General features: G+C 51.6%; 2 protein-coding genes across 5 annotated transcripts in view; one reads left to right on the top strand and one right to left on the bottom strand.

Annotated features, from left to right (window-relative positions):
• Positions 1-399: 399 nt before the first annotated feature.
• Positions 400-14852, top strand: Cxcr5 (C-X-C motif chemokine receptor 5). Its single transcript, XM_052726695.1, has 2 exons — positions 400-456; positions 12884-14852. Exons 1-2 carry the CDS (start codon positions 400-402, stop codon positions 13949-13951), a joined length of 1125 nt encoding a protein of 374 aa, XP_052582655.1. The 3' UTR covers positions 13952-14852.
• A 917-nt stretch (positions 14853-15769) lies between these two features.
• Positions 15770-26868, bottom strand: part of Bcl9l (BCL9 like) — a 35312-nt gene continuing 24213 nt past the window's right edge. For all 4 annotated transcript variants that reach the window (XM_052758136.1, XM_052758145.1, XM_052758152.1 and 1 more), the window contains 5 exons: positions 22500-22710; positions 22285-22369; positions 19911-22200; positions 19208-19489; positions 15770-19052 (listed from right to left, as the gene is read on the bottom strand). In XM_052758136.1, the coding sequence (XP_052614096.1) occupies positions 17959-19052; positions 19208-19489; positions 19911-22200; positions 22285-22369; positions 22500-22710 (3962 nt within the window). In that variant the 3' untranslated portion in view covers positions 15770-17958. The remainder of the gene's footprint in view (positions 19053-19207; positions 19490-19910; positions 22201-22284; positions 22370-22499; positions 22711-26868) is intronic.

Here is a 26868-nt window from a genome sequence, read left to right as displayed (position 1 = left end):
GAGCAGGAGTGAAGGGCTGCCGTTACACCAGACCCCTGGCCCAGTCCAGACCACAGTTGCCAGGAAAGATGCTGAAAAGCCTGACTATTGCTGATGCTGTGGGGGAGTTTCCCTTTTTCTTAAAAAAAAAGAAAAAAGAAAAAAGAAAGGAAAAAATACACACACACACACACACACACACACACACACACACACACACACACACACACACCAGAAAAGACCCAGTGGAAAAAAAAATGATGAGTTGAGAGGCAAGTGGCAAGCCCTACGCGGCCCCAGGAGACGGCACCCAGCTCATTTGTTTAAATTTGCAGCTGACGCCTGCCACCTCTCCATAGGCACCAGCACAGAGCTTCTCAGCATCAGACAGGGACCAGTCTGGTGACACAGACAGCAACTATGAACTACCCACTAACCCTGGACATGGATCTCATCACCTATAACCTGGACGACCTGGTGAGTAGAAACATGTGGCTCCCTGGTGTCTAGGTCCTGCTTGGAATTTTAGATATTCTGTGTCAAGGAGAGGGGACAGCTTGAGAGTCCCTCCGCAAGGATTATAGAACGTAGGCAAAAGCAGGGTGCCTACACTTTTAGACTTTTGTTGTCCACCCTATCTGTCACCATTAATAGATACCAGAGGGAGACGGCAGACATAGAGTGAGGTTCTGCATCTCCGGCTGTGGGACTAGGTGCACAACTCTGCCTCTTGGTTCTTCAATAGAGGGTCCCCTCTTTGTCTCTTTGGGTTAGAATGGCAAAGCATTTGGAAGTTCTCTCTCTCTCTCTCTCTCTCTCTCTCTCTCTCTCTCTCTCTCTCCTTCCCCCTTTCCCTCTCTCTTTATCTTTCAAGGCAGGGATTTTCTGTATAGCCCTGGCTGTCCTGGAATTCATTCTGTTGACTAGGCTGACCTCGAACTCACAGAGGTCCGCCTGCCCAAGTGCTGGGTTTAAAGGCGTGCGCCACCACGCCCAGCCCAGCTGGATGCTTTCTGAATGTCAGTATGCCAGCGCTGCTAGTCCATCAGCCAAGGTGTAGTTGTGCACTGGGAAAGTGCTCAGTTGGTAGAGTGCGTGCCAAGCATGCCTGAAGTCGGGTTTCATCCCCAGCGCACATACACTAGGTATGATGGTACGCGCCTGTAATCCTAGCATGAGAAAGACGGAGGCAGGAGGACCAGAAGTTCAAGATCATCCTCAGCTATGTAACAAGTTTGAAGCTAGCTTAGAACACATGAGACCTTGTCTCAAAAATATATGTAATTGTTCATCTTGCTGTATGGTTTTGTTATCAAGGTACAACATTCTGTGTTGGATGGAGAAGTTGAGAACCTGATCTTTGCCCTCAAATAGCTTATGGTCTAGACAAGAGGGAGGAATGAATCCCTGACTGGAAGCTTTTAGACAAAAGTATAGATAAAGGAAGTGTGAGAACAGATGGTAACAAGGAAGAGGATCCCAGTGGCCAGAGTCATGCAGCAGGGAGTGCTAAGCTGTATTACTCCTAAAAATGTCATGGAGCATGATGTCTCCTCCAGAAAAGGGTTGTCATCTCTAGAGATAAGGTATTCTTGGAAGAGTTCCTTAGGTGGGCGTTTAAAAAAGTGGTGCCCAGCAGCACTCTCTGGCACCCACACAAGAGTCTCCAGGGAAGCACAGTGGTTCACTTGACTTGGTTGCCACTGTGCTACCAAAGGATGTTGTAGGGACAGCTCAAGCAGAAAACCCCGGGCTCTGGGGTCTGGGCAGTGGCAGACTTGGAAACTTCACCGTGGTCCTATTCTCTATGAACTGCTTTCTGGGCTAGGCCATGAAAGCTCCAGACCCTGGGTCCTATCAGATCTCCTGCCCTGAGCACTCCTTGAGGTGGTCCCCAACTCTCTGCGGTCTCTTTTATAACTCTACCCACTCTGCCCCCAGGCTTGCTGGGAGATGTTCCTTTACTCATCTCAAGCCGAGAAGTGCCTGTGGCCTGTGGACAGATATGAGAGCTAGGATTCATCATAGCTGGTCTCGCCTCTGCAGTCCAACCCTAGTTAAAATCTAGCCACTTGTTTATTTAGGACTTTCTGTAGTCTGCAGGTCCAATGAAAAACCAAAATATATAAGACCTCTTGTTGAAAAGGAATGAAAGATTTCAAAGACAGGCATGGTATCACACATCTGTAATCCCACAACACTCAAAAGATTCAGGCAAGAGGATTGTGAATTTGAGGACAGAAGATTATATAGAGAGACTGTTTCAAACAAACAAACAAACAAATTCAAGATGACAAAAGAAAGCATTAAACCGATCCTGAGGTCCTTCTAAGTGCAGAATCCCCATGACTGCCCATGTGGCACCCCCATGATGCCAGCTGAGTCTCATCAGGATCTAATTTTAAATTAGATCCCCTGGATCAGATTTTAAAACCGAGTTGTTCCACACGGCAGCATGCTCCCACCCTCGCCCTCAGCCCTACCACTGGTTGCCCCCGGTCCTGTCAGTTGGTATCTTCTGCCCACGGCATCACACTGACCATCAGCTCTGACCCAGTTGGATGCCTTTGTAACCACCTGGAGACCTGGCCGTTCCTGGCTTCTGAGAAACCTCAAGAGTTTCCCCTAACTGCACGCCTTGACTCGCTCACTGTGTGACCTACTAGAGACAGGTGGTAGTAAGGGGCAGAGGGACAGCAGAGGGTGTTTATGACATGAAGCAAACCTACCCAAGGAAATAAGCCTGGCAACTTCTTCATGACACACATCAAACCAAAGGCCCTCAGCTGTGTGCCTGGACATGGGCTAGGGTCTAGCGAGGAGCCCAGGAATCCTAAGGAAGCCTTCAGTCAGGCACACCCTGCCTCCACCTACCTCTCATATGTGCTCTTTCTTCAGGGGTGGTTGACACTCTGGAACACAGAGCCTCCTCTTTGGCCCTGCCCACCTTCCGAAAGGTCATGACTGGCCTTGGCACGCTGCCCTACTCTGTCACAGCGTAGGTGTCCTGGATGGCAGAGCAGACAGAAGAGTCTTGCATTAGTGGCTTCTCGATAAAATTGCGGGTTTCTCTTTTACACTGCTTGTTTGTTGTGCTGGAATTGGAAACTGAGGTCTCATGCGTCCCTGGCTCTCCCAAGGAGCGTTTCCTGCCTTGTGGTAGGAAGTTGAGGTCTTAACTTGCCACTTTTTTCCTGGGGAGTCTGCAGAGCTTCTCCCATTGATTTCATTTCCTGCTCCCTACCCCTCGCCCTTGACCCAGCTGATTGCTGGCCTCCTTTCTCCAACGTGGGGTTCCGAAACAGGAATCTCGATAAGTCAAACAACAACCATCCCTTTGTCCTATTTAAATTTTTTTACATTTGTTCATTTATAACGTGTGTGTGTGTGTGTGTGTGTGTGTGTGTGTGTGTGTGTGTGTGCCCGCGTGTGCCCCTGCGTGTGCCCATGCCCTTGTGGGATTTAGCTCTCTCTCGAGCGTGTCTGTCCAAGAACTGAGTCAGGCTCTGTGGCAGGTGCCTGCACCCACTGAGCTATCTCACAAGCCTCTCTTTTTATTATTTTTAATTAATTTAGTTAATTAATTAATTTTGAGACAAGATCTCTCTGTAGTCCTGCCTATCCAGGAACTTGCTATATGTAGACCAGGCTGGCCTTGAACTCATAGAGATCCGCCTGTCTCTGCTTTCCAAATGCTGAGATTAAAGGTGTGCACCACCATGCCCTGCCCATCTTTTACAGTAATGAATTTATCATTATTATTATTATTATTATTATTATTATTATTATTATTATTGTCAGTGTGTGTGTAGGAGGACACACGTGTGCCCTGACCTCTGTGTGGATGGAGGTCAGAGGAGAACATTTGAGAATTCCTTCTCTCCTTCCACATGGATTCCAGGGATGGAACTCAGCTCATCAGGTTTATATAACAAGCTCCCTTGCCCACTGAGCCACTGCACCAGCCTCTTTGGTCCCCTTGAACTCAAAGATCACCTTTGACCTCATTGAACACCTGCTCGCTTAAGGCGGGCAACCAATCCTTATGAGCACAAGAGCTGAACAAAAATTCTAGATGGCTAAGAACCAGGAAGGCACCACTCTCTGCTGGCTAAAGTAGGTGTGCCAGGTAGTCACCCTACTGGCCAGGGGTCTGGGTGGACCTGGAGAAGACCCTGCCTAGAAGAACCATCATTTCGTACCTCAAACCAGAGGTCCTCGGCTGGGCATGTCTGGAACCAGGGCCTTGGCTGGGCACCTACACAGGCTAGCCATGGTGTACATGTCCAGCCCTCAGGAGGTGGGGCTGCCATAGAACAGGGTGAAGCTGGTCCAAGCTGCAGAGTTAAGCTGGCCTGACCCTCCCTCCTAGATGATCACTACCAGCCATAAACTCAGTGTGACCAGAACATCACAGGTCACAGTCTGTCCCCACACAACTGTCTCGTTTCACCGCAGGAATGAAAAAGAGGAACCGAAACTTGCTCAGGCTGTTTCTGGGCTTTACCTGGGGGAAGGGGAGGGAGGGTCCCCCATTCTAACCACGTGAAAAGTCCCATAGAAGCCCCAGCAGAGGAAGCCTCAGTTGGGGGTGGTTAGAGGAATCAGAAATGAGGGGAAACCTGAGGCCAGACTGGGAGGGATTGCGTTAGGGGGAGTCTAGATTCTGTCACTCAGATCGCAGAGACTGCGTTAGGAACACGTGCCCTCCTAAGGGACAGTCTACTTGGTCCCATTTCTTTGGCAGATACATAAAGAACAACCACGTATTTAGAACGCAGAGTCAGAATGCAGGGATGAATTTTCTTTTGGGAATGAAAGACAAAATATTTCAAATCGACACTATCTCAGAAGGGCCAGCAAGATCTCAGTGGGGAAAGGTGTTTGCTTCCAAGCCTGACACCTGAGTTAATCCTACGTCTCGCATGATGAAAAGAGAGAATCAACTTCCCTCTGATCTCCTTAAATGTGCACGCACACAGACAAATATACCAAAATTTAATTTTTAAAACATTTAGAGCAAGTGCTCACTCAGGAGGTGGTTTTAAGAGGTTACTGAGAGATGCAGGTGCGCGTACCTTGACTATGTGCCTGTCTTCAAGGTGGAGACAGACGCCAGCTCACAAGGGGAACTCACCTTAAACCTGAAGAGGTGACCAAGAGGTAGAGGCTGCTTAATGTCTCCCCCAGGGCCAAGCATAATGGCAATAATCCAAGCACCCAAGAGACTGAGGCAGGAGAGTCATATGTCCAAGGTTAGCTTGAGTTCAAGGATAACCTGGGCTACACAGTGACATCCTGTCTCAAAAAACTAAAAACTGGGGCTAGGGAGACATGGCTCAGCGGTTAAGAGCACTTGTTATTCTTCTAAGTTTGGTTTTCAACACTCACATCCAGTCTGATGCCTTCTTCTAGCCTCTGAGAACACTCACACATACATGACAGATACACACACACACACACACACACACAAAAAAAAAAAATAAGTAAAATAAAAAGAAATCTTTTGAAAAAAATACTAAAAACCAAAAGCACGGCATACTGCTAATGACCAAACCCTTAGACAGAGATGGAAGAGGATCTGGTAGGCTTGCTCCTTTGGGAAAAAAGGAGGACATAGGTCGAATGCTGAGCCAGGGTTTTGGATGGATTTGGGGAGTCGGGGCCTCTGAAGGAAGAGTGTTGAGAGGAGCAGATCTGCACACCCATATCCCAATCTCATTCCTCCAGATCATGCCCCTGTGAGCTGCTGAGGGCTGAAATGAGAGATGTCCTGCCCACCCCACTCCCAGATCCTAACTGGTGGCTGGAAATACCCACACAAGGACATAAAAGGACATGGCCTCAGCAGGGCCTGGTGACACAAGCCTGGAATCCTTAGCACTCAGGAGGCCAAGGCACAGGACCAAACATTCAAGACACTGGCTACAGAGTTAGTTCAAAACCAGCCTGGGCAACTTAGTGACATGATACTATCTTAAAATAGCAAGAGCCGGGCAGTGGTGGCGAGAGTTCCAGGCTAGCCAAGGCCACTAAGACAACAACAAAATTAAACAAAAAAGTAAGGGGCTGTGCAAAGTACTTGCTGTGAAAGTGTGAAGACCTAAGTTCAGATCCAAGCCTATTCCTGGAGGGCTAGAGAGATGGATCAGCAGGTAAGAGAATTGGATGTTCTTCAAGAGAACCTGGGTTCAATTCCCAGCACCTACATGGTGCTCACAGCCATATGTAACTCCAGTACCACAGAATCCAACACCCTCTTCTGGCATCTGCAGGCTCTGTGCATGTGGGCACAGACATACATGCAGGCAAACACCCATACATATAAAATGAAAATAATTTTTTCCCCCAAGATAGGGTTTCTCTCTGTAGCCCTGATTATCCTGGAACTCACTCTGTAGACCAGGCTGGTCTGGAACTCACAGAGATCCACCTGCCTCTGCCTCTGGGTTAAAGGTGTGTGCCACCATTGCCTGGCTTGAAAATAAATAAATTCTTAAAAAAGGGGAGGGTGCGGGGGGATCCCTGGCACTTACTGGTCAGCAAATCTAGTCAATCAACTAGCTCCGGCTCAGTGACCTCATTGTCTCCAAAGATAAGATGTAGAATAATGGAGGAAGACATCTGATGTCTACCTTTGGCCTCACACACACACACAATCACACAATCACAAACACACAATCTCTCTCACACACAATCACAAACACACGGTCTCTTACACACACAATCACAAACACACAATCTCTCACACACAGCAAAATAGCAAGTGGAAAGGCAGCCAGGGACAATGACTGGAGATGTAGCTCAGAGGTAAAACACTTGTCTAGCTTGTGAAATGCCCTGGGTTCACTCCTAGAACCACAAAGGAAAAAGCCAAAACTCAGCTTCTGTATGTAGATCCTGCTAAAGGACCGCACAGCACAGGCCTCGGAGCGCTAGGGCTGGGCCTGAGAGGAGTGTATTGGGCAGGAAGCTCTTCTGGCTCCTCAGGGCTGGGAACTAGGGTCAGCCTGGGACATCCACTGGCTGCAGGGTAGGCTGGAGAACCAAAGGCTGCTGGGGAGAGGTGGACACCCCGTGCTAAGAAAGGCAGGGTGTGACAAGCGGAGCATCAGGGAGCAGGCGGACAGAAGCGAGGTGTGGAGCCCAGACTCTTTCCTGAGGCAGGGTTTTCCCTTTCACTTGAGCTCAAAGACATCCCATTGCTGGACGATGGTGCTTGTTATAAAGCTGTTCCCCCACCGGCTCTTTTCTCCTGGTCTACACCTAAGGCTCACCTCAGAATCCAGTCCTGTCCTCCCAATCCAAGGCCCTTCCCAGTGCTTGAAGACAGTTCTCATGGACTTCAGGCTTCTCTTTCCTATTTCCTACATTCCTAGTACCTGGAAATGCTGGAGGCTGTACTCACTTCATCAAGAGGACATGACAGTCTTCCATCAGCTTTTCACTGGTGATTCATCTGTCAGCCAAAAAAATCCCAAGTCTTTTTTCTCATGATCCATTGCCCAAGCAGGGGTGTGTGGGGTGTGTGTGTGTGTGTGTGTGTGTGTGTGTGTGTGTGTGTGTGTGTGTGTATGTATGTGTTTATGTGTTTGAGTCAGGGTCTAAGTATGCTGACTATGTTGGTTTCATACTCATGGGTTCAAATGATCTTTCAGCCTCCTCACTAACAGAGGCTACAGGCTAAACTCCAGTCCAGGTCTCTAATTTGCAATAATTCCACCTGGTGAATTTGAGCCCTGGTCTCTGCTTATGGAGGCTCCGCATTGTCAAAGTGTTCCCCATCCATGCCCCCATCCAAAGTAGGCTTGGGTGCTAAGAAAATCCAACGTAGATCCTTGAGGAATGTCCCCCTACTTGATCTCAGAGAAATCCTGTCAGTAAACCCTAGCACAGTGGTTCTCAACCTTCCTGATGCTGTGACCCTTCAATACAGTTCCTCATGTGACCCCCAACCATAAGATTATTTTCATTACTACCTCCTAACTGTAATTTTGCTACCGCTAAGGATTACAATGTAGATATCTGATATGCAGGATATCTAATATGTGACCTCTGGGTAAGGGTTGTTCCACTCCCAAAGGGGTCTCGACTCACAGGTTGAGAACCACTTGTCCTAGCAGAACTTCCTGCTGAACAGCTCAAGGAAACACAGCAGCTTCATTACTTGGAGAAAATACACGGAGCTTAGAGGCTTCACTTGTCCAGGGAAGGACCCGAATCTTGAGTAGAGGAAAGGGGGACATCTGTGGATACCATCATGGGAGAAGCACTTTGCATCTCTTTACCTCTTTTCTCCCCACCCCACCCCTAATACCAGGAACAGCTACCCATCCTCCCGCCCCAAAGTCCCCAGTGCTTTCCTAACTACATTCCTGGCTCCAGCCCGTCTTCATTCCAGGCATCGTATTTTCTGGTGCAGCATGCGTCCTTATAGCTTGCGTACATATGTCCCTATAGCTTGCCAGCTGCTTGTGCTCTGTTGGGTGCCTGCCTATGAAGCATGGTGGCATGGTCCCATCTGGGCACGTGTCTCTGTCTATATAGGGTGTGTGTTGCCCTCACAATGGGGATACACCTTAGGGTTTCTGCTGCTTTTTATAGCAAAGAACGAGTGAGCCGTCCATCCCACTGCTGACACTGTGCCCTTCCTGTGCTTAGTCAGGCCAGCTCCCTTTGATAGCAAGCGTCCCGCTGTGCTCCAGGTATCTGATTCCCCATCTTGCCACTAGGCCAGAGCCAACCTTTCCTTATGGCTTCTCTCCATGGTTTGGGGGAGAGGAGTGCCCAAGTCCCTGCGTATAGGAAGTGGCTTCAACACTCTTGAGCTCCAAATCATCTGTTTGACACCTCCTTTTGATAGGTACCAAACTAGCTTCCTCCCATCTTCCCCTCCTCTGAGGACTTTGCCAAAACAATACCTTTTGACATGGAGGAAGAGGTAGATCCTCACCCCCAAAACCTGTTCCAGTGGAGATGTCCCACTGATTGAACTTGGAACAGACAATGAGTTGATTAACCTAGATGCTTTGTAAGGTAAAAACTTGAGCAGTTATCACAAAGGACTGCTTGTCTGGCTAGACTCACACGCTCCCCTGGACAGGTGAACGGCCAGGTTGGGTTGCTACCAAGGTAAGTGGCATCCAGATGCCTCCCTGTCCCGGGCCTTCATCATATCCCCACCATCTGTCTGATGTCTATGCTCTGCACAAGAACTGCTCATGCCACAGTTCCCCCTTCCACCTCTTATAGCAGAGTCAGAGTCAAAAGGCTGTTGTTTCTATTGGTAACAACTCCCTATAGGAACGGAGAGCCCAAGTTAGGCCCCAAAGGCAGGATTTACAGAAAGATGCAAAGGAGATGTGAATCCCTGATGAGCCCCAGGCAGCCTGGAATTCCAAGCAGAAGGGGCTTAGAAGGATGTAGGAAGATGGGGTCAACCTGGGCCTGGAAGGAAGGCCAGAAGTGTAGAGAGGCAGACCTGACAAGGAAGAACGTGGGCTAAGGTGGCAGGAAACTGTCTGGGTTGCTGGGGACAGGCAGTTGACAGAGTGTGTACCTTAGGCAGAGAGGACCTGACGCAGTGAAGTAGTAAGTGAGCTTTGACACGTCAAAGGACTGGACACTTTGGAAATTTTTATTATTTTTGCAGGGCTGAGGCTCAAAGTCAGGGCTCTGTACCTGCTAGGCAAGCATCCTACCTGCTGAGATATACCTCCAGCCCACTTTAGAGGAATGTCAAGGCCTTCTCTCTGGGACATTCAGACCCCATCCCGTAGGGACATTGTTTTCAAGTGAGTGGAGAAGCATTTTCTCACTCACACACAGGCTCTGTGTTTGCACATGGTAGGCGAGTGCTCTACTCCAGAAAGAGTTTGTTTGTTATAGGAACCCAAGCAGCACAGGTTAACCTGGAACTCACCGTGTATATGAAAGCATCCTTGATCTCCTAATCCTCTGTCCTGTCTCTCCACATGTCAGCATGCCTAGCCAAGCCTATGGTTTTCGTTGTTTGTTTTAACCATGGAGTCAAAAGTGAAGAGCTATAGTTTAAAGACAAGGAGAGGAGCCCTAACCCCAGGCACTCCTGTGATGTGCATGCCACCCGGGACCTTTGTGCTGGATGGACGCCCTGTTATTGGTTCTGAAATTGAGCCGCGTGTGTTAAATGTCTTTCCCTAAGAGGACAGACACGCCATAAACTTATATTTCCTTCCAAGAATGTGCTGCATTCTGCTGTGTGAAACTTGACTTGACCCATCTTTCAGCTGATGGACAGTATCACGAAAATGACTTTTTATTAATGGTTTCATTATTGAACATAAAATTAGAAAAAAGAAGACAAAGACAAAAAGACAAGTGTTTCTTACAGGTGATGGGGAACCACTAAAGAAAGGATTCTAGGCAGGACACTGGTCCTATGGATCTGTGTAATTTTTGTTTGTTTTGAGTCAATGGAACTCAAATCCTGGGCTTAAGCCATCCTCTTCCCACTCCAGACTTGTGCGTAGCACCTGGCTGGGATTTGGGGATGAGAAAACTTACCCTGTCCACTGGGAAGAAAGTGGACAAGAATTAGGAAAGTCAGTAAGAAACAGACCTCTAGGGCTGCAGAGACGGCTCCGTGGTTAGGAGAACTTGCTGCTCTTGCAGAGGACTGGGGTTCAGTTCCCAGAACCCACATGGTGGCTCACACCATCCATAACTTGTTTCAGGGGAGCCTATGCTTTCTTCTGACCTCTGTGGGCACCAGGTACACACATGGTGCACATACATGCATGCAGGCAAAATACTCATAGACATAAAATGAGATTTAAAAATCTAAAATGATTAAAAAAAAAAAAGGATTCATAGAGAGAAGGGCTGAAGGGCAGGGCCGAGGTGAGGGAAGAAGGAGACACTGGAGAGGGTAGTAGACAGCTTCACCATGACACCATGTGTCCCCATCCTTTCTTAAAGAGCCACCTGCTCCAGGGACCAAAAGACCAAGATGAAGAATAGGTTTACCCACCAGTGAAGGTCAGTGTGTGACTTGTAATAGTGTGCCTGGGTGACAAGAAAGATTTGAGGTAACCAGTGAACTAACAACAGCTTGCAAGAGACCCTGACGCTCCTGAACGAGGGTCAGCATGGGTTGCCCAGAGCCTAGGGGACGGAACAGCCGCTGTCTCTTGCCTCCCTGGGGCTCATCATTTATATCCCTTTTGAAGCCATTGTTGGTTGGGTGTAATTGGTTTTGCATTGCCCAGAGAGGGGTTTGACCAGGGGAGGGCAGGGAGAACAGACTCGGGAGGTGGGGAAGAGCAGGTGCAGGAAGAGCAGGTGCCGGGCAGCTGTGAGTGAAAGGTATGAAAACAGGCACTCTGTCTTCCTCTGTGGTTAGCAGGCAAACAACCTGAGAGCTGGGGTGATGGAGGGCAGCGACAGAGGGGGAGGAGGATGTGGAGGTAGGAACTTCCGGAGATGTAACAGGCACGCCCCCTTCGTTTCCACTCCGCACCAGCTCCCTCCCTCCCTTCCCTGCGCTTGGTCTCCCTGGGTGTGACTCATTTTTGCCTCTGCTGGGTTCCTGTGCCTAGGGAGTTTGCTCTCGGTTGGGAAGTAACTGGAAACTCAGTCTCTGCCCCTTTCCCAGCAGCCTTCAGGGGAAGCTTAGGCAGCGTCACTCAGTGGTAGAGGTGTTGACTCTGGAGGTAGGCAAATGTGCCTTCAAGTAAACCTCCTCTTGAGTTAGACACATCTGTGAGAGAAAGAAAGATTATACCTCAAGCTTGTGTGAATTAAACCAGATGGGAGGCCATTTCCTCAATTTCAGCCATAATCAAGAGAGAAAGAGGGAGTCAGCAACCACACCAGCACCCAGCCATCCCCTCCCACAGGCAGGATCCTAGGTTCACTCACTACCGTCCTTTCAGAATTGGATTATTGGCTTCTTGTTCCAATCAGGCCCAGTCCTCAAATGTCGGTGCTGACTGCAATCCCTAAGCACGCCACCTTCCGTAGCTCAGAACACAAAACACAAGACGTCAACCTTCATCTCTGCCACTTTGAGAGAGACTACTGGTCCCTTTTGCAGACAAAAAACCCCAAAGTTTCAGGCCAGGGACGTGGTCAGTGGTGGGGTGGGAATGCTTGCTTAGCGGGCATGAGCCCCGGGTTCCATCTCCAGCACTGCCAAAAGTTATAATAAAAAATTAAATCTAAGAAACACAGCATGGGGGCTGGAGAGATGGCTCAGCAGTTAAGAGCACTGGCTGCCCTTCCAGAGTACCCAGGTTTAATTCCCAGTACCCACATGGCAGCTCACAGCTGTCTGTAACTCCAGTTCTAGGAGACCCAACACCCTCACACAGATATACATGCAGGAAAAACACTAATGCACACGAAATAAATACAAACAGATGAAAACAGAAAGGAAGAGGGCATGGCACACCCTTTAGTCCCAGCACTCAGCAAGCAGAGGCAGAAGGACCACCCAAATCTGAGGCCAACCTGGTCTACACAGTAAATTCCAGACTAGCCAGGGATATACAGGGAAATCCTGTCTAAGATTAAAAATTGGAAGGAAGGAAGGAAAAGGAGGCATGATTTGTTCAAGGACGCACCATGGGGCCATGGACTAGTGCAGACAAGAAGTGGTTAGCCTAGAAGAACAGAAAGCGTCACAGGTAGTTTCCTCTCACAGAAAAAAGATAGGGTGCCGGGTGGTGGTGGTGCAGGCCTTTAATCCCAGCACTCAGGAGGCAGAGCCAGGTGGATCTCTGTGAGTTCGAGGCCAGCCTGAGCTACAGAGTGAGATCCAGGACAGGCACCAAAACTACATGGAGAAACCCTGTCTCAGAGGGGGGGAAAAAAAAAAGATAGGGCTATTGTTTCTTATTTTTCTTTCTCTTTGTCCTTGCAGTACAAGGAATTTGCCATCTACAATAACAGCACTGAGATCCCCCTACAGGAAAGTCGCTTCTGCTCCACAGTGGAGGGACCCCTGCTGACCTCCTTCAAGGCCATCTTCATGCCTGTGGCCTACAGCCTCATCTTCCTCCTGGGGATGATGGGAAACATCCTCGTGCTTGTAATCCTGGAGCGGCACCGGCATACTCGAAGTTCAACAGAGACCTTCCTGTTCCACCTGGCGCTGGCCGACCTTCTCCTGGTCTTTATCCTGCCTTTCGCAGTGGCCGAGGGCTCTGTGGGCTGGGTCCTAGGGACCTTCCTCTGCAAAATTGTGATCGCCCTGCACAAGATCAATTTCTACTGCAGCAGCCTGCTGTTGGCCTGCATAGCTGTAGACCGTTACCTGGCCATTGTCCATGCTGTCCATGCCTACCGCCGCCGCCGCCTCCTCTCCATCCACATCACCTGCGCAACCATTTGGTTGGCTGGCTTCCTGTTTGCCTTGCCAGAAGTCCTCTTTGCCAAGGTTGGCCAACCTCATAACAATGACTCCCTGCCACAGTGCAGCTTCTCTCAAGAGAACGAAGCTGAAACCAGAGCCTGGTTCACCTCCCGTTTCCTCTACCATATTGGGGGCTTCCTGCTACCAATGCTGGTGATGAGCTGGTGTTATGTGGGAGTGGTACACAGGCTATGCCAGGCCCAGAGGCGCCCTCAGCGACAGAAAGCAGTCAGGGTGGCCATCTTAGTGACAAGTATTTTCTTTCTTTGCTGGTCACCCTACCACGTTGTCATTTTCCTAGACACACTGGAAAGGCTGAAGGCTGTGGACAGTAGCTGCGAGCTGAACGGCTTTCTCTCTGTGGCCATCACCGTGTGTGAGTTCCTAGGCCTGGCCCACTGCTGTCTCAATCCCATGCTCTATACCTTCGCTGGCGTGAAGTTCCGCAGTGACCTGTCTCGGCTTCTGACGAAGCTGGGCTGTGCTGGCCCAGCCTCCCTTTGCCAGCTTTTCCCCAGCTGGCGCAAGAGCAGTCTTTCTGAGTCAGAGAATGCCACCTCTCTTACCACCTTCTAGATCCCAGAACCTCCACACACTGCTTTCTGTTTCTGTTTTCCTTGGGAGCCTGGAGTGAAAGGGCTAGAAGCCATTTCAACAAAAACTGGGGTTCTGAGAGCTTATTTGGGCCAGTGTCCCTATACGGGGCAGCCAGATGAACTCTTTCTAGAATATCCCTAAACTTTTCTGCCAGCCCTCAGGCTAAACTAGAGCCCAGGGAGGGGAAAGCAGCCCAAAGACAAAGCAAGAGATATCTAGAGGGCCTGCATCACCTCGGGCTAAGAGGATTGCACACACTTCCTATCCTAACCAGCCAAAGCTCAGAAGCGCTTTACTTCTCCCCTGGCCTTAGGGAGAACCACGCTACTGGTGGTTTCAGCTTTATTTTCCTCTGGTTATGGACCCCAGAATCTCCTCCCAGAATTCACTCTGTCATCTTAAAGGCTGCTGACCACCACAGCTCCCCAGCATTCCTATACCACCGAGGAACAGCCAGCTGGCAGCAGAGTATGGCCTTAACATGCTCGTCCCCTAAATACAAACTTTGTGCCAGACCTTCAACACTGCTGTTCTCTTAATCAAGCAGGAAGCTGAGACTGATCTACTTTAGGTAGCTGTCTAGCTCCAACCAAACCAGCATTGGGACGGCCCCATGTTACTGGATCTTGGACTACAGACCAAGAACAGGCTCCAGGAGGCCCTGGAGGCTAGCCAGTGTCCTAAGAAGAGTGGACGGTAAGCCAGCAGGAACGCAGCCCAGTGGAGAAATGGAAAGACACTCTCTCTCCAGGCCCCAAAGTGGGGCAAGTAAAATTCAAACCCAGCGGTCTTCTCTGCCCAGGGACCAAAGCTTCCAGACTGTCAGAGAGATAAGATCCAGGGCCCGGTTGGAGAGATGGCTCGGAAGTTAGGAGCACTCACTGGCTGTTCTTCCAGAGGACCTGAGTTCAATTCCCAGCAACCACATGGTGGCTTGCAACCATCTATAATGAGATCTGGTGCCCTCTTCTGGCCTGCAGGGATACATGCAGGCAGAACACTGTATATGTAATAAATAAAATCTTTAAAAACAAAACAAAACAAAAGAAACAAAAAACAGAGATCCGGGGCCCTACCTAATGGATTCTGGGCGCTGATGGGGAAGGAGGCCAACTTGCCTCTCCTGCAATCCTCAGGGCCCATGGAAAGTAAAATAGCAAAGGGGTCCTAGCCTCAGAAGAGGGGGCACTTAACGGAGAAAATGAACACAGAGATTCCCGTCTTCATCAGGCGGGGGCAATGTGAGAAGCCGACCTGGGCAGGGAAGTCCCCGAGCCCCAGGGAGGTGGTGCTGTGCCCCTGGGAGGGTACTACTCAGGTGGAACCAGAGGAAGCTGCTCCACACCTGCTTAGGGGAAGCCTAGCCGCTAATTCTGAGCGCCTCGTCCCAGCCACTGATGGAGGAGGGGGTGGGGGGTTGCCTGGTACCACTCAAGCCAAACAGACAAGCTCCCTGGGGGACCCCACTAGGGAAATCAGCTCTATAGCTTCAGAGACAACACCCCCATTGCAGAATGGAGACATCTTGGTATCCCCTTTTCTTTTTTTTTTCTTTTTTTTTTTTTTTTGGTTTTTCGAGACAGGGTTTCTCTGTGTAGCTTTGCGCCTTTCCTGGAACTCACTTGGTAGCCCAGGCTGGCCTCGAACTCACAGAGATCCGCCTGGCTCTGCCTCCCCAGTGCTGGGATTAAAGGCGTGCGCCACCACCGCCCAGCGGTATCCCCTTTTCTGTTCCCAGCATTCAACAGTCAGCTGGGCAGCAGAGAAACCAGACACAGAAACAAAAAAGGCATGAGATTACATTTTTGAATTTTCTCTTTTTAATAAAAAGGCACCTATAAAACAGGTCAATTCAGTACAGGCAGCACAGAGACCCCCCAGAGCAAGCCTACAAAGTGTTTCAAAATAAAAACCAAGAAGATGTCTTCACATATTGTATTTATATATTTATATTTATATATATATTTATATAATGGTACAAAATGGCTGGGGTATGGCCATGGATGGAGAGGAGAAGGCTGGCCTGTGGAGATCACCTTGGGAAGCTAGTGGAGGAGGTGGGAGCCAGGACACCAGAAGGGGGCATCGGGACCTTTGCGCCCTGAGCCCTCTCCTCGGAGCAGGGCAGTTAGACAGTTTGGACAGGCTGGGAACACGGGTGTAGGGCACAAGGCCCAGATGGAAGCAAGGAGGGCAGAGTGTCTGGCAGGAAGGAGGACAGGTTTCCACCCACCTCTGGACGCAGAGACCTTGGCTCTGGTCCCTGGGAGGGGCGGAGGAAGCCAGGGGCCTGCAGCCAGCTCTGGAGGGGAGGGTGCCTGATCCGGCTGACAATGGACAGCACCAGACTGGAAGAAGTGGGCACAAATTCCCTTTGTATTACAGCTGCCAAGGCAGAACCAGGCCCTGCAGGTCAGAAAGGCTGGGGACAGGGCCTTGGTAAAAGACACCCTGTCTAGAATGGCCCTTGGCCCTGGAGGCAGGGCAGGAGAGGCCTTGGCCAAGGAGCTGCCTGCCACCTTCGAAGGCAGGAAGGAGGAAGAAGGAAGTGAGAAAAGGAGAATTTTACTCCTGGGGCCGAGGGAGGCCAAACACCCATTCCTGTATGGCTTCAGTCTGACCAGTGGTGGGTGAGGGGCTCTCCTGGGAAGTAACAGGGAGGCAGTGGCTGTGCCTGGGTGGGCATAGACAGGTCTGGTACATGGCCCTGAGCCCTGGACAGAAGGACCTCGCCAGAGTGGACAGGCAGCAGGATGTCCCCCACACTGCCTTTCCTCACTCCATGCTAAGGGGTGGAGGCTGGAGAGAGGACTGACTCAGGCAAACGCTGTCCCTTCCTTCTTTGGTGATAAGCGAGTGGTGGTTTCTGGAAGAGTCTGTGCCCTGAGGGGCTACCTGGCCCAAGGCTACTGAAGCCATAGGTTGTAGTCACATCCTGCGAACCCCTCCATAGCTCCATTCCAAGGGGCCACAGGCTGCCCCTTCCTTCTCTCCTTTCTCATAGACTGGGAGGGACAAGGGCTTCAAGTTCTGGCTAAGGTGTAGCAGCAGAGGCGCCCCAGGCCGGGGGGCCTATGTCACTGGTGTGGGTAAACACATGCTCCTGTGCACACCTGCTCTCCGGAAATCACTCAGCAGCAGACAGGCGGCCATCGTAGGGGGAGGGGGAGGGATCAGTCCTCCCTGGCTCACCAAATGGAAGCCTAGATAGATAGTCTGACCTCAGTTGATAGGTGGGGCGTATGGAGGGTGCATAGGACTGTATGTCTCTGGGTCCAGGGGAAATGGTAGGAGTGATCATTTGAAGGAGGGGGAAGGGTTGTTTTTTTTTTTTTTTAAATCTTTTTTTGTGTGTGACTTCTATCAAAACACAGAAATACGGCACACGTACACACTGGCACAAAAGCGCAGCTCTATTTACAGCTCCGCTGGCACCTGCCCACCCGGCCAGCTGCCTGCAGGGGGCATGAGAGAGGAGGTCAGCCATGCCAGCAGGGAGAGGAAATGAGGAAGACCGGGAAAATGGGGCAAAAGCAGAGGAACCGGGAGGGGAACCATGGACCTGGAGCACCGATGGGGTGACAGTTCCAGAAAGGGACAGAGGGTGGAAGACCCCTCCTCTCCTTCCTCTCTCCCCAAGGGCCCCCAAAGCACAGCTCAAAGTGGGGAGAGTTGTAAAGACAGAGGGAAAGAGAAGCCTCATAGGAACAGGAAGGGCGGGGGAGGGCCAGTCCTGGTGGACGAAGTGGAGCGAAACCCAGTTCCAGCTCCCCACCCAAGTCTTGCGGCTCCCCCACCCCACAAGCTGCCAGCACATCAGGTTTCCACAAATGCCACTCCCCCACACGAGCCCCTCCCCCCTCTTCACCCTACCCCTGGACCCAGGCCATCCATCCCAACACTGGAGGGAAAAAAAACCAAAAAAAACCAAAAACCTTCTTAAAGTTTTTCTCAGCATCCCCAGCTCCAGACCCCGGAGGGGCCTGCTAGAAGGGTAGATTGGCCATGCTGCCCGGCGCTGGGAGGTAGCCCATCTGGCTGTCCAGAGACACACTACGCTGCCGCAGAGGGTGAGACACCATGAGGTTCTGCTGGGGTGGGGGGCCCATGAGGGAGCCCTGCGGGGAGAGCATGTGGGGAGGCTGGGTGTAGACCTCACCCCCCACACCGCGCTGCTTCATCAGCATAAAATTCTGCTGGGTCATGAGGCCTTGTGGTGGGGACATGACCCCCTGGTGCAGGCCGTGAGGCACCATGCCCTGCTGTGGGGGCACACCTGTCCTGCCCAGCAGGGACATCTGTCCAGGGTGGCACATGGACATGCTGAGCCCCCGCTGAACCCCCTGTTGGCCCGGGAGGTTGGGAGGCCGAGAGGGGGTCTGCTCCGCCATCATGTTCTGCAGGTTCATGAGATGCAGGTTGGGGGGCTGAGCCTTGGGGGGTTGGTTCTCACTCTTGGGGAAGTACTGGAGGGTGCTGCTCGGCTTCTCAGAGGGGATGATCCTGGATAAGTCGAACTCAGGAATGCCGGTAGGGGTGGGCCGGATCACCTCACTCAGCTCTGGGTCGTTCAGTACTGATGCCACCCCAGGTAGCACCCCGGGTGGGTATGCATCGCCCATGCGGCCAGCCATGCCTTTGCCCATCAGGTGCTGCTGGGGGGGTATGGGACCAGGTGGCTGGCTGGGCAAGTCCTCAGGGGGCAGTGGCATGCCGGAAGGGTAGTGCTGCTGCAGGCCAGGCCCCCCACCCCCACCCCCAGTGGGGGCCATGGCACCGTGGGGCTGCTGTAGCCGAGGAGGAAAGGGCATCATCTGGGAGGAGCTGGGCACAGGGCCACAAGGGGTATTTAGGGAGTCTGGGCCTCCTGGGGCCATCATCATCGAGTTTTGAGAGGGGCCCCCTGTCCCCTGTGCATTGGGGTGCAGTGGAATGTTGGACCCCAGAGGGGTAGGAGAGGGCAACATGGTTGGTGGGGGCTCATGGGACAGGGGCTGCTGGCCTGGCAAGTTCATGCCCATGGGGCTCTGGGCAGCAGCAGGGTTCAGGTGCATCTGGTTGGGCTGGTTATTGCTGATGCCTGTGGGGAAAGAACAGGACATTAGAGGTTGTGCCCACCCAGGAGGTGCCTCCCCCATCCCTCCCCACCCCATGAAAGTACTGGTCTAGGTTCCACGGGGGCAATTCCTAGACAGACCCACTTTGCCACTCCCAGAGAGCTTTGCCGCCTCATACCTGGCCCGGAGCCCTGCGGTGGTGGGGGTGGGGGTAGCAGGGGCCGGTCGGGCAGCAGCTCGTCATCTGAGGTGGCGATGGTCTTGATGGCATTGTGGTAGAGAGGGGTAGAGCTGGGCATGGCATATTTGGACATCTGAGACATCATCAGTGACAGAGGGTTCTGGGACGGCGTGGGGTCCGGGGAAGATGTGAACGGTAGGCTGGGGTTCATGAGGCCACTGGGAGGATTGGCAGGAGGCGCTGAGGAGCTGTTCCGGGGGCCACTAGGTGGGAGGGTACCTATAGAAGTGGAGAGACAGAACGAGCAGGGGTCACTGGGGAGGGAAGGCTGAATTTGGCCACTTATACCCAGAGGGTCTAAGGAAAGGTCAATTTCCTCCAAATCTCCACCTCATTTCAGGCACACTGACACCTCACTGAACACAGGCTCCCCATGATTCCAATGGCCCACCCACCATTTTTGTTTGTTTTTTGAAACAGGGTCTCTCTGTGTAGCTTTGGAGCCTTTCCTGGTACTCACTCTGTAGCCCAGGCTGGCTTCAAACTCACAGAGAGAGATCCCAAGTCCCAAGTGGGACCCTTCAGGATGCCCAGATGTACCTGGAGCTCTGTGTAAGAGACTCCACACAGTTGCCACCAATGCCCCCGCAGGAACCTTTCCACCACGAAGGCTCCAGCCCAAGTCCACCAGACGACTCACCCTGTTCCATGTTGCCCAGAGTAGAGGAAGAGTTTATGCTGAGAGGCGGCTGCTTACTCTGGGAGACCCCAGGGCTAGGCATGGCTGTCTTGGGAGAGGCGACCCAGCCTGGAGAAGGCACCGCCATGGAGGGGGACTTGAGTCGGCTGGGTGAGCCAGTGGGTGACCGCACGAGAGAGGAGCTGAGGACCTGGGGAGACTTGAGAGGTCCTGGCGGGTTGGCAGAAGGCAAGGGCACCATCTGTGAGGGAGTCTGGGGTGACTTGAGGTTGGCAGAGGGTGAGGTGACCAGGGGTGAGTGCACCTGGCTAAGGGTGGGTGACTTCAGATGCCCCATACCTGGTGAGCCCATCTGATTAATACTGATGGTGAGGTCTGAAGGCCGTCTGCCCAGTCCCCTGTTGGGGGCTGAATGCACAGACCCAGGAGGAGGATTGGATGCAGGGGGCAGAGGCATATGGCTGAGCCGGGTGGTGCCCACAGTGCCCATGGGCATTGAACTCTGATCAGGGCTGAACATGTCTTGAGTGTTGCCCATGTCCTGGGGCATGGCTTGGTAGGGTCCCTGACCCCCAGAGAATCCCTGCTGGCCCTGGTTGGGAAACTGTGAAGACATAAGCATCTTCTGTGGACCACCCATCATGCCACTGCTGTTCTGGGCCCGAACCCGAGCCATCTCTTCAGGACTAAGGCCCTGAGGCCCCATCATGTCTCCAGGGCCTCGCATCTTCTGTGACATCAGCATCTGCTGCTGCGGCGTCATCTGCACATTCAGGTTCATGTTCATGTTCATGTTCACATTCATGTTCATGTTGAGGTTGCCCGGTCCCATAGGCGGGTCTACCTCCCTCAGCCCAGACTGTCCCATTGGAGGGCTCAGGAGGCCCCGGCCTCCACCGAACTCTATGCCCATGGGAGTGCCAGCCAGGCCATCTCCACCAGTCATCTGCCCCGGAAACATGGTGGGATCCATCTGTCGATGTGCCTGTATCATCCGGTCCATTTCCATGCTCTGTCCCATGCCACTACCTGCCATGCCCAGGGGGCGCTGCATGCCCATTGACCGCTTTTCCAGCAACTGGTGCCTCAACAGCTCCTCCCGGACACGAGGGGTCATGAATCGCTCTGCCTCACCCTGCCCACCTGGATAGGGCACGGCATTCTGGGCAAAATTGCTGGGTCCCCCAATAGGAGGCAAGTCTTCAGTCCAGCCCATGCCTGGCCTTACAGGTCTCTGCATGGCATTCATGGGTACCTCCATGGGCATACTCTGTATACTCCCAAATCCAGGTACCCTTTGCATCTGGTTGCCCGGGAAACGGGGGCCAGGGAAGGGAGGTCCGGCTCGGAGCTGCATGGGATCTTGGACATCCATAGGTCCTCGGAGTTGTGCACCCATTCCAGGGGGCCACTGATCCCCAGGTTTGCTGTGGTAAGGAGGTGGAGGCCCCCTTCCCATCATACCCCCCATGCCCACCATGTCCTGCAGAGGGCGGCCGCCGTGCAATCCAATCTGCTCCTCTTTCCGCCGCTTCTCCTCATAGTACTCTTCCTGCAGTTTGCGCCAGGCCACCTGCTCAGGCGTCAGGCTGTCCTGGCCCAGCCTCTGCATCATCATGTTCATCTGCTGTCCCATGTCCCCACCCTGGGGGTGTCCCGGCACTTCATGCTCCAGTGGGGGGCCTCCTAGGCTCTGCGTCTGTGAAATCATCGACTGCAAGGGCTCCTCGTACTTCTTCAGCCCACTGGGAGGGGCCGAGGGAGGCTGCTGAGCGGCAGAGGGAGCTTGCGCTGGTGGGCCCCCCTCACCAGCTCCTCCAGGGGGCCCCTTGAGGAAAGGCTCAGTCTCCCCGCTCCGGAGCAGCAGCCTCTCAATGTCCCGCAGTGTCTGGAGGGAGCGCTCGCGGTGCTCCAGCTGCTCTTTGGACAGGCCCTCAGAGCCCACCAGGTTCCGCTGCCCATTTCCTGTGGGGGTAGCCTCCCCCAATAGGGCTGAGCCAGGGGCGCTACCAGCGTCTCCTCCCGGAGGCAGAGGGTTGTTAGCAGTGGCAGCCGTTGGGGTGTTAGGGTGGGTGCCCCCGGTCCCACCACCTGTGCTGGCAGCTCCCACTGAGTTGGGGGCCAGGTCCTGACTGGTGTCTTCAGGAGGCCCCTCTGGGGGCAGAGCAGGAGGGGCACTGCCAGGGGCTGCGGGTGGCGGCGGCGGCAATGGAGGTGGCTGAGACTGTGGTGTACCTGCTGACGGCGTGTTCAGGGGTAGTGGCTCTGGGGTGGGTGGCACTTTAGGGGCCTGCAGGAAGACAAAGGTAAAGAATTAAGACAGACGAGGGGCCATCCCAACCTATCTTAGAACCAGGCAGGGAAGCACGCTCACCTGATCCAGCTTGGCCCGGGGCACATTCTGCTGGTGGTAGGCGAGGATGGACTCTGCCCGGCCCTGCAGCACGGCCTCTGCAGCCCTGCACAGCGGAAGTCACAGGCGGCTCAGACCCGCACAGAAGAGAGCCCACCCCCGCCCACCCACCTCGCCCCTGCGTGTGCTCAGGGGTAGACCAAATCCCTCGCCTCTCATCTCTCCCAAAGACTTACGTGTTGGCCAGGTGGGTGGTGAAGACATACACGAACTGTGACGGAGGCTTTCCTGAGACGCCCCCACCCCCACCCCCAGGAACATCTGGCCGAAGGCCTGGTGGGGGGCCGTGGGGGGGGCCTGGTGCACTGCTTTCACTGAGGGGCAGTTGGGCAGTTTGGCCGGGACCCAGCTGTGGGGCCGCCATGGCTGGGTCTGCTACATTACAATCTGCAAGAGAGAAAAAGGATGGCAGGTGAGCGGCCCAGATGTGGGGAGAAGAATCAGCTGGTGTTTCTGCCCGGAATGCTCACTGCCTCACAGCCCATACCCAGAGGGTCATTTGTCCCCACAATCTCCGTGTTTCCATGCTGACTTGCCCTACACCAATCTTTGCCCAAGATGGCCAGAACGATGACCACGTAGAGAGGAGAGGGAAAACGAGGAGACACACCAAAGCTCTTCTTAGCTCTGCTCCAGAGCACTCCCACCGTGGTGTCTGTGTGCGTGCATGCGTGTGTGTAAGAGAGAGAGAATATACTGTCTAATGAGTGTGTGTATGTGAGAGAGAGAGATAATATACTGTCTAATGAGTGTGTGTGTGAGAGAGAGAGAGAGAATATACTGTCTAATGAGTGTGTGTGTGTGTGTGTGTGTGAGAGAGAGAGAATATACTGTCTAATGAGTGTGTGTGTGAGAGAGAGAGAGAGAATATACTGTCTAATGAGTGTGTGCGTGCGTGCGTGTGTGTAAGAGAGAGAGAATATACTGTCTAATGAGTGTGTGTATGTGTGAGAGAGAGATAATATACTGTCTAATGAGTGTGTGTGTATGTGTGTGTGAGAGAGAGAGAGAATATACTGTCTAATGAGTGTGTGTATGTGAGAGAGAGAGATAATATACTGTCTAATGAGTGTGTGTGTGAGAGAGAGAGAGAGAATATACTGTCTAATGAGTGTGTGTGTGTGTGTGTGAGAGAGAGAATATACTGTCTAATGAGTGTGTGTGTGAGAGAGAGAATATACTGTCTAATGAGTGTGTGTGTGTGTGTGTGAGAGAGAGAATATACTGTCTAATGAGTGTGTGTGTGTGTGTGTGTGTGTGTGTGAGAGAGAGAGAGAGAATATACTGTCTAATGAGTGTGTGTGTGTGTGTGTGAGAGAGAGAATATACTGTCTAATGAGTGTGTGTGTGTGTGTGAGAGAGAGAATATACTGTCTAATGAGTGTGTGTGTGTGTGTGTGTGAGAGAGAGAATATACTGTCTAATGAGTGTGTGTGTGTGTGTGTGTGTGTGTGAGAATATACTGTCTAATGAGTGTGTGTGTGTGTGTGTGTGTGTGTGAGAGAGAGAGAATATACTGTCTAATGAGTGTGTGTGTGTGTGTGTGTGTGAGAGAGAGAGAGAATATACTGTCTAATGAGTGTGTGTGTGTGTGTGTGAGAGAGAGAGAGAATATACTGTCTAATGAGTGTGTGTGTGTGTGTGTGTGTGAGAGAGACAACATACCGTCTAATGAGTGTGTGTGTGAGAGAGAGAATATACTGTCTAATGAGTGTGTGTGTGTGTGTGTGTGTGTGAGAGAGAGAGAGAGAGAGAGAGAATATACTGTCTAATGAGTGTGTGTGTGTGTGTGTGTGTGAGAGAGAGAGAGAGAGAGAGAGAATATACTGTCTAACGAGTGTGTGTGTGTGAGAGAGAGAGAATATACTGTCTAATGAGTGTGTGTGTGAGAGAGAGAGAGAGAGAGAATATACTGTCTAATGAGTGTGTGTGTGTGAGAGAGAGAGAAAGAGAGAGAGAATATACTGTCTAATGAGTGTGTGTGTGTGTGTGTGTGTGTGTGTGTGTGTGTGTGTGTGAATATACTGTCTAATGACCCAGGCAGGAAGGCAGGGAGGCTGTAGTAGGTGATGATTCAAACGACAGACAGCTTTTCATTCTACTCCCCCACCCACTGACTGGTTTTACAAGACACAGACAGCATTTGTCTCAGTTTCTTCAACTACAAAATGGAAACACCACTCAGCTCCCATGTGCCCTGCCGGGGACAGGTCAAAGAAACACATCTTCTGTGCCACCAAGCCAACTGTCCATTTCGATAACAGAGTCAGAAAGGCGGTATAGAATAAAAGTTCCTCCTCTGCTTTCATAAACTGATCAACACAAGATTTCTGTCACCTCTGATCACAAGACTCATATGGAGATGTGTCCCCATCAGCAACCAGCCAGCAAACCCTGCAGCAGTTCTAGTCTGACATTTGTCTTTCCCACAGTTTGAGGGGCTCAGGAACACAATACTGCCCACCTCCCGGCTGCCAATGCCAAGCTCAGGGGCGGTCTGCCTGTAAATTGGGGCTTCTGGGATTCATTCCTCAGATTCAACTAGATGTCAGAGCAACTGGAAGAAATACCTTACTGCTGTTTATCAGTTAACCCGAAGAAGAATACAGGAAGAGCCTGAGATGGCTTAGTAGGTAAAGGTACCTGCTGCCAAACCTGCCAAGCCCCTGGGACCCACGACCCACATGGTGGAAGGAGAGAACTGACACCCACAAATTGTTTCTGACTACCCCACTCATGCACCATGGAGTGTACACACACACACACACACACACACACACACACACACACACACAAATTAACATGATGCTAAAAACAAAGACAGGTGAGATGAACCAAGTGTGCAAGGCACGTGAGAAGGGACACTTGCTTCTGGGCCCTCTCTGAATATGTCCCTACTCAGAAGTCTACACAAGTCAGCTCTCTGAAACGTATGACGCCGTTTTTTTGGTTTTTTTTTTTTTTTTGGATTTTGCAGGGATGAGCGTGCGTGTGTGAATGTGGATGGAAGGGGCAGAAGGTGTGCACGTACAGTTTAAGGGCACAGGGTACATACAGAGGTCAGCAGAGAACTCTGAGTGTTGGTTCAGGAGCCTTGAACCTTTATTTCAAGACAGGATTTCTCACTAAGCCTGGAACTCGTGCACAGCAGACTAGCTTGCCAATGAGTCCAGAGAACCTGCCTGCCTCCACTTCCTAGGTTGGCATCACTGGGATTACAGGCAGACGCCACTGCATCCAGCTTTCTTTCTTTCTTTCTTTCTTTTTTTTTTGGTTTTTTTTTTTTTTTTTTTTTGGTTTTTTGAGGCAAGGTTTCTCTGGGTAGCCCTGGCTGCCATGGATCTCACTCTGCAGACCAGGCTGGCCTTGAACTCATAGATCCACCTGCTTCTGCCTCCAGAGTGCTCAGATCACAGGTGTGTACCACCACCGCCCGACTGTATCCAGCTTTCTTATTTGTCGTTGTTTTGTTTGTTTGTTTGTTTTTGAGACAGCATTTCTCTGTGTAGCCCTGGCTGTCCTGGAACTGACTTTGTGGACCAGGCTGGCCTTCAACTCAGAGATCCACCTGCCTCTGCCTCCCAAGTGCTGGGATTAAAGGTGTGCGCCATCACCACCCAGCTTGCATCCAGCTTTCTATGTAGGTTCTGGGGATCTGAACTCAGGTCCTCATTCTTATAAGACAAGTGTTTTACCAAAGGAGCCATCTACCTAGGCTTCTTTTTGGATTTGTACAGACTCATCATTAGTCATATTTAAACCAATTCCACCTTCAGCGCCATTCCCTCGTCCACAGGTTGGAGTATGAGACTGAGCCCCCAACCTCTAACCCTGCTTTGATCTTTCAGTCATCAGGTTCCATCTAGAAGCTACCTCAGGGCTAGCAGCCACACCAGTCAATACAATATAGGAAAAAGAACAGTTATCACTTTGGAGACTCCCAGGATTTTAGAGTAGTATGCCAGGAAACAAGGCAAGACCAAACATACATTTCACAATATCACAGGCTGACATACTGGGATCATTCCCAGAATAGCTAAGCCGCCCTTAGTTTAGCACCAAGACAACTTTTGTTTCATGGTCACAAACTTGACTCTCCATTCCCATACAGATGAGATCCACAACTGGCCATCAGTGGGTTTATTTTAGGGGTTTATCCACGCTCATACCAAGAAAAACAAGCCAAAGCCCCCGGACGGCAGTGACAGCACTTCCGGATAACACAAGGGCTTGACCAAGGCAGCAGCCACCTTAGAATCAGAGTCAGCTCTCCTTGTATAACTCACTGGTCCACCCCATAACAGTTTTGCCATGAGCCTCCTGCCAATTGTGAGCTGACCTGGATGTATGCAAGCACAGCCTCAGAAGAAGAAAGTATCAATTAGAACATCCAACAGGCTCCTACAAGCTATGGAGGCACAGTTCAGTACAAGAAGGGACTTTCTAGTACCATGATAGCAATACGAGCCAACACTGTTCAAAGTGTGCTATATGCCTGAATTCACGTTCTCCTTGTGCTAAATCGATACTGCAAAGATAATTTTT

Source organism: Peromyscus californicus, unplaced genomic scaffold (genome assembly GCF_007827085.1).
Source record: "Peromyscus californicus insignis strain IS unplaced genomic scaffold, ASM782708v3 Scaffold_11__1_contigs__length_118956290, whole genome shotgun sequence".
NCBI classification, from domain to species: Eukaryota; Metazoa; Chordata; class Mammalia; order Rodentia; family Cricetidae; genus Peromyscus; species Peromyscus californicus.
This window is presented reverse-complemented; position numbering and strand designations above follow the sequence as displayed.